At 29.7% G+C, this 18,444-nt stretch overlaps 1 protein-coding gene across 15 annotated transcripts in view; it reads left to right on the top strand.

Annotated features, from left to right (window-relative positions):
• Positions 1-18,444, top strand: part of LOC551490 (collagen alpha chain CG42342) — a 251,014-nt gene that overhangs the window by 190,728 nt on the left and 41,842 nt on the right. For 9 of the 15 annotated variants that reach the window (XM_026444375.1, XM_026444374.1, XM_026444368.1 and 6 more), the window contains exons 2-6: positions 3,812-3,882; positions 4,939-4,974; positions 7,266-7,301; positions 11,874-11,945; positions 14,137-14,223. In XM_026444375.1, coding sequence (XP_026300160.1) covers positions 3,812-3,882; positions 4,939-4,974; positions 7,266-7,301; positions 11,874-11,945; positions 14,137-14,223 — 302 coding nt within the window. Of the gene's footprint in view, positions 1-3,811; positions 3,883-4,938; positions 4,975-7,265; positions 7,302-11,873; positions 11,946-14,136; positions 14,224-15,847; positions 15,902-18,444 lie in introns of all 15 variants that reach the window. The other 6 variants (XM_026444376.1, XM_026444367.1, XM_026444366.1 and 3 more) reach the window with 5 other exon arrangements.

Raw genomic sequence — 18,444 nt, 5'->3', positions numbered from 1 at the left:
GAGCAAATTTAAATGATAGATTTTTTTTTTTTTCTTAACCGTGAAACTCTTGCAATAATCTTTTTGTGATTTGTCATATTTGAGCACACTCGTATTTTCTCTGTTACTAACACTTTAACCCTTTTATGCTACTTTTACGATGTGATAGGATTATATTCTCACGATTTTATTCTGTTTATATCTTCACTTCTTTTCAATACGGAATCGAAGCATTGAAGTATTTTCTGAATGAATAATCGTTATTTTCAGATTCTTTTGGAAGAAAGTTAGAAGAATAAGAATATTCCAATTACATAAATTATAAAACTACTATTACTGTAATAAATAAAATTCAATTCGATTGGATAAATATTGGAGAATTTATTATATAATAATAATAATAATCGAAGGATTGAAATATTTTTATTATTTTGAATGAATAATCGTTATTTTCAAATTCTTCTGGAAGAAAGTTAGAAGAATAAAAATATTCATAATTACATAATTACATAAATTATAACACTTATTGTAATAAATTAAATTTAATTCGGTTGGATAAATATTGGAGAATTTATCATAATAATAATAATAATAATAAAGAAGAAAGTTAGAAAAATAAAAATATTACATAAATTATAACACTATTACTGTAATGAATTAAATTCAATTGGATAAATATTGAAGAATTTATCATATAATAATATAATAATAATAATAATCGAAGGATTGAAGTATTTTTATTATTTTGAATGAATAATCATTATTTTCAGATTCTTCTGGAAGAAAGTTAGAAGAATAAAAATATTCCAATTACATAAATTATAAAACTATTATTACTGTAATAAATTAAATTCAATTCGATTGGATAAATATTGGAGAATTTATCATATAATAATATAATAATAATAATCGAAGGATTGAAGTATTTTTATTATTTTGAATGAATAATCGTTATTTTCAGATTCTTCTGGAAGAAAGTTAGAAGAATAAGAATATTCCAATTACATAAATTATAAAACTACTATTAATGTAATAAATTAAACTCAATTCGATTGGATAAATATTGGAGAATTTATCATAATAATAATAATAAAGAAGAAAGTTAGAAGAATAAAAATATTATATAAAATAAATTATAACACTATTACTGTAATAAATTAAATTCAATTCGATTGAATAAATATTGGAGAATTTATCATATAATAATAATAATGATCGAAGGATTGAAGTATTTTTATTATTTTGAATAAATAATTATTTTCAGATTCTTCTGGAAGAAAGTTAAAAGAATAAGAATATTACATAAATTATAAAACTACTATTACTGTAATAAATTAAATTCAATTCGATTGGATAAATATTGGAGAATTTATCATATAATAATAATAATAATAAAACAATCAAAACGTTTAAAAGACTTGACCCTATTCTCTGAGAACATGGTTATAACCATCGTTATTTCTGGAAAGGAAAAATCCTGCCCTTAAAAAAAAAGAAAGAAAGAAAAAACACGAAATCACGGGGCACACGAAAAAACACGGGGCAGAAAAATATCGGAAAGAAAAACGATTTCCGCGGGAAAATAGAAAAACGATTGAAATCCCTACGAGCGTTGGGAAAAACGATTTCTCTCCTCCCGCAAGCGCACAGAATCACGCATTATGGGACGCTTTACACGGGGAATGAGGTTACACGAAATCTTATTACACGACAGACGCAGCGACACAGAGCTAAAACGTTGCTCGAAATTGCGAGGTAGCCTCAGGATCGATTGATTTTTCTTTCTTTTTTTTTTTTTTTTTTTTTTTCGCTTACGTTACGTAACGGTGGACGAGAAATTTTCGAAAATATCCTTAACAAGAGTGGGAGGAGGGAGGGTAACTTCGTTTTTAACTTCCATCCAGAGCTTTTTTTTTTCTTTTCTCTTCTTTTCTTTTCTTTTCTTTTGCGCCTTCTTTGCGTGCGCTAGTAGCGATGGAAGTGAACAGAGTGTGAACACACTTTTGAACGTTGAGATTCTGATTCTTTTTTCAAAAGCGAAGGTGTTTAAGAAAATAAGTTTATAGGAAATATGCGAGTAGTGAGTTTGAAATATTTGTTGATTGTTTTTCAATGCTGTAATTTTTATGCTTAATGCAATAAATTAGGACATGATTGAACAGGTATCTTATGAAATAATTATTATTCTTTTTTTTGGGAATAAAATATAGGAGAATTTGTCAAGTGTATTAAATTTTGTAAAGTTTTAATGAGATGTCAATTTTTCAAAGTTTCATTATTCAATTGCTAAATAAAAGTATTGAATATATTTTAATATATCAGAGGATTTATAAGTAGACTTTTTAAATAGCTATGATTATATCAAATTATATAAGTCATGTATATAGAAAATCAATCAATTGCATTTTTTGAATTTGAAAATTTTTGAATTTTAGCACTAAAATGCTATGAAACTTGTATACATTATTAGAAGTCAATTGTAGAAGGCAAAATAAAATAGATGAAGTGTATTATATCTTAATAAATATCTTAATCAGTTTTAACTGATATTTTTCATTAGTCTCTAAAATTTCCAAAAGTGTCCCATAAATATATTAACTCTTTGTCTAATCAATTCTATTTCTGAAGACTTGTGAATTTTATATATAATTTTAATTATATAAGATTAAACTTAATGAATTCTTTAGTGCCAAAATATAACAATATACAATTAGTACATAACTCTCTAAATATTTCCAAATTTCAACACTAAAATATATATTATAATAAATATTTAATTATGGATTTTCTAAAAATTTCCGATTCGAATTTCTGATGCCAAAACATACAATTATTATTCAATTTTTCACCAAGTAAAATTGAATAGAATAAAAATTTCCAAATTTCAAAATGTATAGATATTTTTCAATAATCAAATGATTTATTAACTGTCTTATAATCGTTCAAATTTAAAATATCAAAAAGGACAAGCCTTTTGAATTTTGGATTCAATTGAAAAATTTCAAACTGTATAGATATTTTTCAATAATCAAATAATTTATTTAACCCTAATAATCATTCAAATTTAAAATATTAAATAGAATGAATTTTTTGGATTTTGGATTCAATTCCAAATTTCCAAAATGTATAGATATTTTTCAAAAACCAAACGATTTATTAACTGTCTTATAATCTTTCAAGTTTAAAATACTTTTTGAATTTTGGATTCAATTGAAAACATTCAAATTTCAAAATGTATAGATATTTTTCAATAATTAAATGATTTATTTAACCCTGTCTACCAAAAAATACCAAATAAAACGAGTCTTTTGGATTTTGGATTCAATTCCAAATTTCAAAATATATAGATATTTTTCAAAAAAATGACTTATTAACTATCTTATAATCGTCCAAGTTTAAAATACTTTTTGAACTTTGGATTCAATTGAAAACATTCAAATTTCAAAATAGATATAGATATTTTTCAATAATCAAATGATTTATTTAACCCTATCTAATAATCCAAATTTAAAATACCAAATAAAACGAGTCTTTTGAATTAAATTCCAAATTTCCAAAATATATATATATACTTTTCAAAAACTAAACAATTTCCAATTTGTCTAAAATACCGTATGAAACGAGTGTTTTTTTTTTTGTACTCTGGATTCAGATTAATCCCATCACTATGCGTAACCTTCGTTACCACCATCTATCCCGAAGCCGAGAGCCACTCGCGTGCTTTCGCTCCCAGCGCCGAAAACTCATTTCCACCCTTCTCCCTGTGTCCTCGCCCTGCTTTTTCGTTCAAGTGCGTTCAAAGTATCGATTTATTGTTTGTTCCTGGTTGTAGGTCCTCCCGGTGAGCCTGGAAAACGAGGGAAAAAAGGGAAAAAGGGCGACCCTGGGGAGCCAGGCCCGCAGGTGAGTAGATCCGTTCCTCCGTTTCGTTACCACCCCTTTGCTCCCCCTCGATCCCGTAGTGTGCACCCCCCGTCGTGCTGGCACGTGCGTGTTTTTTTTTTTTTTTTTTATTTTTTTATTTTTTGTTTCTTTTTTTTTTTCTCCATAACGTAGTTCGATGCATGGTGTGTAGTTTTTGCTAACGATACGTATATGGTAGAATAATAATACAGGAATTCGTGTTTAACTTTTGGTTAACGCAGGGCACGTACTCTCTTATCGGATCAAACTTAAAACTTTGACAAACATCGAAAATTGTGGGTGGATCACTTTTCAAATCTTCCAAATTTCTTGCCTCGAAATTCGTAATTTTATATCACAGCATGAAATTTCATCCTACTTGTCGGTTTCAATCAAAAATCACATTTAACTTCTTTGGATAAAGAAGTATATCCTTATATATATTTATCTTTCTATTATATATATATTTTCTATTTTCAATTAAATCGTGCTATTTTATTTTTAACACGCGTTTTTCATTTTCAAAAACAATAATATCTTCAAGCTATTCGAAGTATCTCATCTCTCTTCCCTTCGAGAGATAGAAAAGAACCAAAACTTTTCGTTAACGAGTACAACAATCTCTTTCGTTTTTCCGACCCAGTGACAAACACAGATTTCGAAACGAGATCTCTGGCTAAAAAAAAAAAAAAAAAAAAGTGTCGCTTTTCATCGGTGCGTGGAATGAAGTTTATTGATCGTCAAACGAAAAAAAGACCGAGGGGGAAGAGAAGGGGAGTGATCCAGCAAAGTTTCGATAACCGAGGTGCGTGCCCCGCGTTTAACCGCCACTTGAGACGATGATCTAATCTAATTTTGGTTGGAATAATTATCGGGTGTGCGTATTTTAACCGGATCTTTTCAACGTGACGCGTCAATCGACGATATAAATTTTTGCTTCTTTGCATGAAGAAGGTGCGTGAGAGCACTTTCTTTTTTTTTTTTTTTTTTTTTTTTTTTTGTTAACCCTTGCCCCCTTATGAACGAGTTTTTAATTTTTTATACCCCTTCTTACAGGGTGTGGCCGGGACGCCGGGCAAGAACGGTTTTCCGGTATATTATTTTTTATTTTCTTTCCATTTCACTTTATTATATTTCACTACTGTCCGCTTCTTTATTTCTTTCCTTTCACATTCTCTCTTTCATTCACGTCGCATTTTATGTATACATCAGCCCACCACCATTCGTCATGTTGTTCATGTTGTTTTTCACGCGTGCACGTTGAACGACGGCTAAATCATGTTTTTAAGTATTAACAATGATTTTATATATATATATATTAATGTGTCAAGATTGTTATTTTATTAACAAGGATTTGATACAGTGTTGCGATACAAAATATTCGAATATTTAAAATTGTTGTAAGTTTTTCTTTCTTTTTATAAATTGTTTTATCATCGATGTTATATAATATATATTTTTACGAAACACAGAAGAAATATTCGAATATGTCGAAATGTGTGACATTTTTTTCCACGTCTCACGTATGTTCTTTTTTTTTTATATCTCGTTCTCCTTTTATTTTTTTCGATGTTTCTCTTTTTCCACACGCCCACTTTGTCATTTATTGTATTCTCCTTCTTCGTTTGTACAATTTGCGCTTTTTTTCCATTCCTCCTCCCTGGATTTTTTGGCAATATCCTTTTTTTTTTTTTTTTACACTTTCCTCCACAGCGTCAAATTTATGGCTATATATATATATATATCGATTGTCAAATCGAAGCTCGACACATATGCTTTCAAATATGATGTTTCGTTTGTGTAAAAATTCGAAAATTGGTGAAAATTTTGCCGAGTGGATAAAGAAGAAAAAATAGTGATTTGTTTTGAAACAAATTAAAAAATATATATATATATACGAGTGCGAACGATCTTGGAAATATCAAACCGATATTTCGAAGAAGAAAAAAAAATCGGTCGCGGATTGATGGACGCGAAATGGGATTGTAAAGAATGGAACGAAAAGTGATTCGATAAAAAAAATATTATTACTCGTATTTTTTAATAAAAACAAATATATATATATATATATATATATATATATATATATATATAAAGATTCGATATATTTTACGTAAATATTCCATTCCTTATTTCGTGATAAATTTTACTCAACTTCTTACGTTATATGGAATAATGTTGAGAACAATTTTTTTGAAATTTTATATTTATGATTCTATTGAATTAATTTAATTTTTCGAATCAAAATTAAAAAGATTTTGAAAGAAATTTGAAAAAAAGAATATAATACTCTCACATTCTTCGATTCTTACATTATATAGAATAATTTTGAGAACAATTTTTTTGAAATTTTATATTTATGATTGTATTGAATTAATTTAATTTTTCGAAATAAATTTTGAAAGAAATTTGGAAAAAAAAATATAATACTCTCACATTCTTCGATTCTTACATTATATAGAATAATTTTGAGAACAATTTTTTTGAAATTTTATATTTATGATTGTATCGAATTAATTTAATTTTTCGAGTCAAAATTAAAAAGATTTTGAAAGAAATTTGGAAAAAAAAATATAATACTCTCACATTCTTCGATTCTTACATTATATAGAATAATTTTGAGAACAATTTTTTTGAAATTTTATATTTATGATTGTATTGAATTAATTTAATTTTTCGAATCAAAATTAAAAAGATTTTGAAAGAAATTTTAAAAAAAAATATAATACTCTCACATTCTTCGATTCTTATATTATATAGAATAATTTTGAGAACAATTTTTTTGAAATTTTATATTTATGATTGTATTGAATTAATTTAATTTTTCGAGTCAAAATTAAAAAGATTTTGAAAGAAATTTGGAAAAAAAAATATAATACTCTCACATTCTTCGATTCTTACATTATATAGAATAATTTTGACAATTTTTTTGAAATTTTATATTAGAAATTTGAAAAAAAAATATAATACTCTCACATTCTTCGATTCTTACATTATATAGAATAATTTTGAGAACAATTTTTTTGAAATCTTATAATTGTATTGAATTAATTTAATTTTTCGAGTCAAAATAGATTTTGAAAGAAATTTGAAAAAAAAAATATAATACTCTCACATTCTTCGATCTTTTATTCCTTTTATATATGTTTCTTTCGTAAACGTCACGTCTGAAAGCATTTTGATGTGCTAGAACACACGAGAACGAGGCCTTCTATCTATCGTATGCCCGCATACGTACGTCACGTCATATCGCAAGGAATGATTTTATTTTTATTTTATTTTTCAAAGGCTGCTCGCCACGGCCTTTTGATTTTTTTTTTTTTTCACACCTTTCTCTTCCCCCCTTTTTTCTATTATTCAAACTTACCAGCGTGTTCTTTCAGGGACCTATTGGGTTAGATGGACCAAAAGGTGAGCCGGTAAGTGCACGCACAAATATATTTTAATATAAATTTTCCAAAAAAGAATTATTTTCTATAATAAATTTCTATAAAGCAAAGATATACATATATATTAATTCGTTTAAATTATTGACGTTGAAATTAATTAATTAATCGACTGGTATTAAAATCAATTGTTGAAATCTGACGAGATATATTATAATGGGCAAACAATCAAAATCTGTAATTATTATTTTATCGAGATTAATATTAGTTGATAAATGTTTGTGATAATTACCACGAGTTAGTATCAAAGTATTAGTGAGTCAATACACAGAACTGTAATGAAACAATCGAAGGATATTTTTTTATAATAATACAAGAAAATGGATGCTTCGTTCTCTCACAAAATTATCCAATATTATCCAAATATTAAGAGTTATAACTCGCTTATATACGTCATCTTCGAATATTCTCTGGTTATTCACAATTACAGAACAGTAATGTTATAACCGGAGTGTTATCGCTGGTTGAACTAAGAAACGTTAATGGCCAATAATTGATAGGAAGAGTAACGCGTTAATTGTAACGGAATATAATTGCATCGAATCGCTCACGATATGGATTTGGATTGAATTAGATACAGGATAAATCCACGATTACTTGATGAAATTCAAAATTCTTTAAAATCAAAAAGAAAGAAATTTGGCAAATTTTCTAATTTTAAGGAAGAAGTGTATTATTATTATTTTTTATCAAGAGAAAATAGAATTTGAATAATAATTACAGATCATGAATAAACGATATATTTGCGGTGAATTTCAACCGCAATTTTTGTATTTATTTTGAATCTATTACGAATAATAGAATGTTATAATAATAAACGGAACACAAAAGTTGGCGCAAAGATTCGGGGAAAATTTAAATGTTATTGGCTGGTCGTCGCATTTATGTTTATGCATTTATGGAAAATTTTAATGTTAAATATGTATGAAGCCGTATATGATATGATGCAAAAATGTATAAAATATCTAAAGTAAATTACACAGTTATGATATATCAAAGGTGGAACGAACTCTGTTCATTTATTTATTTTCCAATTAATTTATCGCATTCGAAAAATAATTTTCAATATTCCATAAATATGAATGAATTATTTTTTTTTTTTTCAATCTTTTAAACATTTCAATTTTTCATAATCGAAAGTTACATATCCATTGCGAATCATTTTATTTTTCGACTTACGATTAAATTGAAATTCGAAGAACGAATTCACGCGTTTAACGCGCGATGATTAAGCGCAAGGAGAACAAGTCAACGATGTCATTCGCTTGCCATTACGACGATACCATGTTGCAGAAACGTGTCACGTGTTCAATTGATCGCTGACAAAATTAAAAAAAAAATATCGATACGTGAGCAGGAGGAAAATTCACTCTTAATATGAACGACCACGTAGAACAAATAATTCGTGAATTAAGATACTGTCAAATACAATTTTCTACTATCTCTTTCTCCTTTCAAAGGAGAGAGAAAAATTTTAAAATAATCTACGCGATAATTTAAATGCTGAAAAAAAATATATATATATATATATATATATATATATATATATATATATCCAAAAATCTACTCGAAAAAGTTGGAAAAGCGGAGAAAGAAATTCCGCGGAAACTGCTCCTCGAACCGGAGATAAAAGGTCACGTATCGGGAATACAAATACACCGGGCGGTGTATATAACATGGTTGTTTCTTCAAACGCGAGGTTCATACGTGACGCGCATGCGCGAACGCCGAATTCCGCTTTAATTGTAAATACTTGGAAGGTCTGATTCGGGCACGGTGATCACGTGTTACAAGCGTGCATTTCGTCGCAGGGGAAAACGCGGAGAAACGGAGGATCGGTGGTTGTGGGAAGAGAAAAACGAGGGTGGAGAGAGAGAGAGAGATGGTACGAGTGCATTGCAAATATCGCGCGATATTTGTTCTGTCTTGATGGTGGTGCGGTTTTCTGGTTTGAAAGAATTTCGATCGAGCTGGTCTCTTTACGAGTCGAGCCTCGCGTATGTGAGTGTGCGCGCGCACGTGTGTACGAGCAGCCACGAAGATAGCCGATGGCCGCCGATACACCGAACGAGGCGTCAAAAACTTGGCTCGAACAGGGGGGATTGAAAAGTTTTCTTAACCCTGTTCGACGCTTAAACTCTCTTTCCAATATCGAGGGAGGAGTCTTAGGCGCTTTATTGTATTCCGTGTTGCAATCTTTTTTTCTCTCTCTCTCTCTCTTCTCCACGTAATTCGTGAAATGGAATTCGTCCCGTCGGAGACTGGCAATTTTTCTTAAAGAGTACGTGATTGTGGAATAAGTAAACTCGAAAATATTGAAAAAGAAAAAAATTCTAGAATAATCATGGTATTGATTTGAGAATGAATAATAGAATAATTAATCTTAATCTCGATTTAAAATAATTCGTTCGTTATTCATTAGGGGCATTCGTCTTCTTTTTCGTTTTCCATTCGAAAAACAAGGAAAGATATATATGACGCGACATATATAATCGCTCGTGCGCGCCGCGTCTTAGACAGTCGATCGATTCTTTCAAATGTGGAATACGAAGCAATTGTTTGAAGAAACCATAAAATATTGGGTTAATATTATTAGAAGTTTCCATTGCGAGCAACGGCTGGAAACTTTTAACTTTTGTAATCTTAATATTCGAAATATATTTAGAATGGAACGAACGTGTTGCAACAGTCGTTATAACAGCGAGAGAAACGGTGTCTTTAAATAGAGATATTTTTTTTTACCCGTTCAAATCTGAATAATTGGAAGAATTTGAAAAATCATTCAAAATCTAGAATCATATATAATTTTGATTCTTTTTCGAATAATGAAATTTGTACGAATTTTAACTCGATTATTTCTAGATTGTTTGAACTGGTTTATTAAGAAATAACAATTTTGGAAAAATTTTGATAAGATTATACACAATTTCTCTAATTTGAATCATGAAATTTGTACTCGAATTTTAACTCGATTATTTCTAGATTGTTTGAACTGGTTTATTAAGAAATAACAATTTTGGAAAAATTTTGAAAAGATTATACACAGTTTCTCTAATTTGAATCATGAAATTTGTACTCGAATTTTAACTCGATTATTTCTAAATTGTTTGAACTGGTTTATTAAGAAATAACAATTTTGGAAAAATTTTGGAAAGATTATACACAGTTTCTCTAATTTGAATCATGAAATTTGTACTCGAATTTTAACTCGATTATTTCTAGATTGTTTGAACTGGTTTATTAAGAAATAACAATTTTGGAAAAATTTTGATAAGATTATACACAGTTTCTCTAATTTGAATCATGAAATTTGTACTCGAATTTTAACTCGATTATTTCTAGATTATTTGAACTGGTTTATTAAGAAATAACAATTTTGGAAAAATTTTGGAAAGATTATACACAGTTTCTCTAATTTGAATCTACGTATAATTCGTCTCCTGAAATTATCTCATCGTAATTCAAATTTCAAGTTATTTATTTCTCTCTCTTTTTTCATTATTATTATTATTAAAAAGAATCAAACGAAAGTCTTATAATTAATCCTTTTCACGCGACAAGCTTTGCTTTGCGTCAAATTTACATGTAAATATATAAAATCAGGGCACGAAAAAAATATCGAAGTTATATGGATTACACGCATCGCATTGTTTTCTCAAAAAATGATACCATTCCACCACTATATTTGATCCACCGCTATTAAAATGAATTAGAATTAAACTTGCTGCTTTGTTACAAGAGAAAAGCATAAAATGCGAGACATATATAAACGAACAAATATTTTTCATTTACGTATTTATTTATTTGTAAAAGGCTATTTGTTTGCTTGCTAAAAAAAAAAAAGAAAAATTGTGACAGGATTTTACATACAATGTACAAGCTACTATATAAAACGTAGAGAATCGTAACTAATAAAAAATTAATAAATAAAAAAAATTAAAAAATTAAAAAATTAAATAAATAAAAAATTAAATACACGCTTTTTTAACTTAGCCATCATATCACGTGATTTATTCTATACATCAAAATTAAATGAATAAATGTTTTCCTTGCTATATAAGCGAAAATAAACACCAATAATAATAATAACAAGCACAGATATATAACTTTCAAATTACACAAATATAAACGCCACTTTCCTATTTCCAAATTTTTTTTTTTTATTCAAACAAAACTACTCTCGCGATACCCGAGAGCGAGTTAAAAACTCTCGCTGTTTTACAAAGAAGAAAGCACGAAAACCAGACTGTGCAAAATATTCGAAAGAAAAACAAGAAGGAAGGGAGCGTAAAATTCGAAACACCAACTCGAAACACAACTGGCGACACGTCGAAGAAACACATTTCGGTTCGAGTGTGTTTTCGCGCGCGTGTAAAAAGTGCGAAAAGTGAGTCCAGCTAAAATTTCCAGGCCGGATATATATATATATATATATACTCGAAATAATAGTCGGTCGGTTTTGTTCCCCGTTATTTTTTTTTTTCTTCTCTCTTTTCCATCCAGATATAACCAGATGTATTTTTTCCTCTTTTTTTTTTTTTACAGGGGCGACCGGGAGAGAAAGGGCAGAAAGGAGAGCTTGGCAGTCCCGGGTTCGACGTCTTTTCCGCAGTAAAGGTATCTAGCTAACGTTATCTAGAGGAGGAGGCAGGGCGCAGTTTAATCAGTTTGTGAACGATGCGCAGCGAAGTAAAAGTATTCGAACGTCGCGTGGTAGGAAATTTGCTCGCCGATCGATTTTACCGTTCGTCGGTACAAATTGCACTTGCGACGTTGGGGAAAAAACACCAAAACACTTGGAGAGGGGATTTATCGTAAAATATATTATCAAATATTATTTTTAGTAATAGAAATAATAATATTAAAAGTATTAACGATAAATCATAAATTTTGAATTGGAAGAAATGAGTAATATAAACTACGAGTGTATATAAACTAAATATTTACGTATATATAAAACAGTTTGTGTGTTGTTTTTCGATAGAAAATCAAGAGATGACTTCGAATTCGGAAGTTTGGAAATATAATTAAGAATTATTTTGCGCGAGTGCAATTTGTTCCGATAAATCGTGTCACATATGTTTATATTTGTACACGATGAATCGATTTCCACCACACCGATTCGAACGCTTTAGTTCTACTAACTGTACTCGCGTGCAACACGCGAAAGTATATCGTTTCTCTTTCGATCTATACGTTTGCCACCCTTCGAGCAACCAATCTCGTCGAATTCTGTACATCAGCAACAGAGTGGATGGATGAGAGAAAAATAATGGAGACGTGAAAGGAAACGTGGGGCAAAAACGTGGCACGAAGGATAAACGATGTATTTTCTTTCAGAGAGAATGTATTTTTATTTACACACCTCGTGATAGATATTAAAAGAGACGTGTTCCAATTGGAAAATATTAATTTTTGTATGATAATTAATTTTTAGTAAAATGAAATTTTATTCCATGAGAAAACTTTTTTTAAATTAAAATTAATTTTTCAATTTTTAATCAATTGTCAAAATTATAAAAATTTATAAAATCAGTATTTATAATATTTTTTTTGTCTCGAAACTTTTTCATTTTTCTTAAAAGATAATAAAATTTCTTGATAACAAAAAAAATCGAGTGAATAAACATTAAAAAAAGTTAATGTGAAGATACTTTTTTTTTTAACACAATTTCGTAATCAATCCCCAAAAAAATGGTTAAGACGAGCCGAATAACGTTATCTGATGAAATTTTCTGATTGGAACAACGTGCAACACGTGTTACGTGTAATCAAGATAATTTCCGGCAGCAATTTTTGTAGAAACTCATGGACAGTGAATCTCGATGTTTCTCGTTAGCTCGACGATTCGAGGACAACGGCTTCGTTCTTAACTATAATTAGCATTTGGTAATGTTTAACGGACATGTAATACAGGCTGCCACTGATGAAACAGACACGGCATGAATTACGATGAGCAGTTGCGCCTAAACGCGAATATTTATATACACGCACGCCAAAGTACGTGTATTTGAAAGAGATCGAAGCTTGATTCTCGATTCAGTAACAATATTCGGTCGATAACACATCGATTTCTCGCCCGATAATTTCGCCATCACGTCGCGATCGAGAGTCCGTGCAAAGCCTCTTCATTCGGTATTTTTAAAAGATACGAAACAATATATAACCTCTTTGTTTGAAAGATAAAATCGTATTATTTATCAGTCATTAATTTATCCCGTTTTGATAAATTTTAAATTAATAAGTCTATATACGAGTAAAGGTATCTTAAATTTTTTGAAATAATAAAAATTTCAAAAGTTATAATAACTCTTAAAATATGATCAAAAATATTGTAAATTATTCTCATTTTTTAATTTACTTTAACTCGCAATCTTTTCCTTTGACAGAACGCAAGAAAAAATTCAGACTTTATAATTGGAATGAATATTGGAATCAATTCGACCAATTCTATTATTATTACTTTTTAAAGTTATTTTATTTAAAAGTTGTAAAAGTTTAATTCAACAAGTTGGAATTCTCTTGCATAAATGAAATATTAAAATGATTTATTAATAAGAAAAAATCATGTTTTTACCAACAAAGTAAACTACTTCGTATTAATTGTAATCGCTCGACGAAACTTTCTTCGAGTCGACCATAACCTCGAAAAAGTTGAAATACTGGACTCTCGATGGCGGCCTGGGCCACCGTCTATACACGTATATATACACACACCTTTATTATTTTCTCACAACGACAACAACACAACAACGCATCGATCTTCGACGATACAGATTAACAATATAAACCATGTTTCCGCCTACGGGTCAATGCACAGGGATTAGGGTTAAAGAGGTCGGTGACGACGCTCCGCGGCGGGACGCTTGGCTATGCGGAAATCGTCGCTCTGAAGGTAACCGGCCTCTTCGGAAGGCGACACGGCCTCGTGTTGCTGTTCACAAATCTCTTCTCGTCGTCGCTACTCCTGCTTCTTCTCGTACCCTTATCTTTCTTCTCATCGCTACTTCTCCCTTCCTCCCCTCTCCTCCCCTATCTGTCTGTCTCTCTTTCTGTGTGTGCGGTGTACCATCTGCTCGTCCATCCTCTATCTCTCTCACTCTCCTTCCCTCTCTACCTCTCCCTAGTCCTCGACTCCCAACGGCTCAATCGTCCATGCGTGTCCACGAATACACCAACCACCATCACGTCTCCAATCTATCTCCCTGTCCTCGCTCCTCCTAGACGCAATCCTATTTCTAGTCGTTGCCTCGTGCGGTTGCTTTCGGTGTAGCGTTCACTCGTTGGTCTCAAGTGCGACGGCGACCGTTCTATTTGGAAGATAAACCGGCGGTTTCCCTTTCCCAAGGATCGACGTGTTTAGGTATGGAAAATGTTGGAGACGTTGGGATGACATTTCTTTCTTTTTCTTTCTTTTAGATGGAGATTTTTTTAATACTTTTAGAACGAGATTTCAAGGCGATTTCGATTCAAGAATAGATTAAATATTGTAAAAACGAGAAATTACATTTATCGCTATTAAATAAAATGCAAAAATGTATATCACATTAAGAATTATTTTATCATATCAGAATATCATTTTCTTTTATTAGTTTTTTTTTAAAACTGCATATCATCTATTTATTTGATTTTTGCGATATAAAATATAGTAATTCGATAAATAATTGGATTTGGATTTTTTTCTTGGAAACTATCTTGCAAATTATCGTATCTCCAACGAAATTTTTTATTAAATAAAATGCAAAAATGTGTATCACATTAAGAGTTATTTTATCATATCATTAGGATATCATTTTCTTTTATTAATTTTTTTAAAACTGCATATCATCTATTATATTTGATTTTTGCGATATAAAATACTAAGTAATTCGATAAATAATTGGATTTGGATTTCTTTTCTTGCAAACTATCTTGCAAATTATCATATTTCCAACGAAATTTTTTATTAAATAAAATGCAAAAATGTGTATCACATTAAGAGTCATTTTATCATATCAGGATATCATTTTCTTTTATTAGTTTTTTTTTAAAACTGCATATCATCTATTTATTTGATTTTTGCGATATAAAATACAGTAATTCGATAAATAATTGGATTTGGATTTTTTTTCTTGGAAACTATCTTGCAAATTATCGTATCTCCAACGAAATTTTTTTCCTGCCAGCGATTCAAAAATAATTTACAAACGTTTCTTCGCATCTCGATCGCATCGCTCATTCTTCCACCTGGAACTGTCACCGCCGCTACTTTGTCGTATTTGGTTTTTGGTTGGTAATGGTATTTACTTTAAGTTACAGTATTTAGGTATATCTCTGGGCATGCCTTGGATACGGAAGAGCAATGAGAAACGAGATATACATAAAATCCCGAGAAAAGATCCATTTTAGGTTCTTCTCTTCCCCCTCCTCCCCCCGCCCGCCCACTCTACCCACTCTACCCACTCTACCCAACCTCTCCCACCATGTTTTTCGTCTGCGTAGCGATTTGGTTTTTACCCGTAGTGTTGACCTACTTCTAGGGACTTCAGGAGCAAGGGCATAATATCTCAGCGCAGACCATCATACAACTGAAAGTAAGTGCGCCTGCTCTTTCGGAGCCCCTCCCCCCTCCCTCTCTTCCCCTATCCTTTTCTTGTCATCGATTCTCCAGACATTCGATTTCGCATTTTTCACGCGATAAAATAGCCGAGAAAATTTCTACAAAGTTTTATTCTACAAATATATCGAATATATATTCGTATGTATGTACTTTTCCATCGTGCATATTATATCGTGTGTTATTCTTTTAGAAAAAAAAAAAAAAAGAAACGAATAAAATTGTAAAAATTGATGAAAGAGAATTTTTAAAAAAAAAAAAATCGTTTATCTGGTGAATCGATATAATAACGGAAGCATAAAGGAAGTTTCGAGGATAAGATGAAATCCTTGAGAAATTGAAATTTCCCTTTATGACCGTTAGTTGTATCGAGAGATATACAATTTACCTTGCACCTTCTTATTTTACAACTTCGTTACCAAGTATCGTTTCATTCTTTTATACCCCCTTCTTCCTCAGGGCCGTGTAGGATAACAGTCTCTGTTTTATCGTGTAAATTTGATAGCAAGGGAGGAGTGCAAGACGTTCAAGTTACCGATTTTATTGTTAACGTGAATGAACACTTGCAGATGTCTGTTGTGTGCACTGTGTTTAGAAAAAATACAATAACTCGGTGTATAACAAGCGAAAAGGTAGTATTCGATATCTTTTGAAATATTCATGATTAAAGATTCAATGATGCATTAAGTTGAGGCGATGCGTTGAATAAACGCCACGTGTATTTTAATGAGGTGAAACTTTGAACACGAGTGTCTTGAATGTGAGTGTTTCTCATTAATGAAATATTTATTAATTTATTTATTCGATGTCACGTTCGTTCCGTAATTGTTAGTGATTATTAGATTGCGGATTTTTATGTAAATGCATAAATTTTTGCATAAACCCTCTTCGAAATAAAACTCTTTTTGACAGTTAAAAATCGAGAAAAACATTCTTGGACACGCGAGTCAATTAACTTTAAAGCTTCGGTTAAAAGTATATTAAAATTGGAAAAACTTTAAATTGTTACAACTTCGAAGATAGTGACTTTTTTTCAACGAATGAACAGTCATTAGAACCGCGAAACTTTCCCCTTTAAAACGCATTTTCGTTTATCCCGATACGATTTTCGGTTCCCGAAATATCATCGTGTAAACAAAAGAGTAATTTTTAATCGTTTACTTCACCGTCCTTTCGCTCACCGTCGAGTTATCGCGAGTTATATCGTAACCTTAGATATTGTATTAAAATTAAGAAAACTTTGAATCGCTGTAACTCCGAAACTACTAACTTTTAATCAACGAATAAACGATCATTAGAATCGTTAAACTGTCCCCTTTAAGACACTTGTTCGTTTATCCCTGTACTACTTCTGATTCTCGAGATATGATCTTGTAAAGAAAAAATAATTTTTAATCGTTTACCATCATTTTGTCTTTCGCTTGTATTGACTTGTCTCAAGTTTCAGACAAGTGACAGACGCGATTCCTGGAAAAACGTAATTCCTAAAAAAAAAAAAATAGTCATCCATTCGTAATTTTTAATTTTAAACGCTATGGAAAATTTGAATTTTTATATCACGGCAAAATGAAATAAAAAAGAGTATCGATGGCACGATTTTTTTTGAATATATTTTATAAGGATAAATATATGAAAGTTTTAATTATGTAAAAATTCGCAATCTCTGATTATATTACACATTTATGTCAATTTTAATATCGAAATATTTAAATTAATGATATAAAATATTAAGATAATTTTTTTCGGTACATAAATATGAAGAATATTAAATGTATTCATAGTTCTTTTCAAGAACATTTTAAATAAGAATCTTAATTTTTATTATTATTTAATAAATATATTTGATAGTAATTTTGAAATATTATTGTGAAAAAATAATTTTTAATGATAGGTTTAATTAGCTGTTTCATAATGAATTTTCTTTTGTGGAATCTACCAGTGCTCAAAACTTCAATTAAATTGGTGATCTGAATATCTTGCATTCTCTCGTTATGAGAATTTAATTTAAAATTATTTGCAAGCTGGATTACAACGAGAGTAAGTAATAATAATAATACGAATAAAATTGTAATTATAATAACTTATAATTGTTGTTTTAAATAAATGTTACAAGTTATGTAACAAATGTGTGAATATTTAAGATTGCTAATGGAGCATTGCTTGTGTACACATCAGGATGGTTTTTAATTTCTCTTCTTTCTCCTACATCTGAGAATAGTTCCATTCAAAAATAATACAATGCAATTTAAACTTATGTTATATTAATTTTTTGAATGTGGAAAATAAAACAATTGAAAAATATAAACATAAAAGCTTTTGTTTTTGCACAGAAACAATACATATAAAAATACAACAATATATTTTAAAATTCATATTCTAATATAAAATAATATAATGAGAAATATAATGAGAAATTCTTTCATAGTTATAAGAAATAATTAATTAAAAAAATATAATAATTTCTAATTTCTAATATAAGTACAAAATAAAGTGCATTGTGTATTTTAAAGATGCTATTGT

This window comes from Apis mellifera, linkage group LG12, assembly GCF_003254395.2.
Source record: "Apis mellifera strain DH4 linkage group LG12, Amel_HAv3.1, whole genome shotgun sequence".
Lineage (NCBI taxonomy): Eukaryota > Metazoa > Arthropoda > Insecta > Hymenoptera > Apidae > Apis > Apis mellifera.
This window is presented reverse-complemented; position numbering and strand designations above follow the sequence as displayed.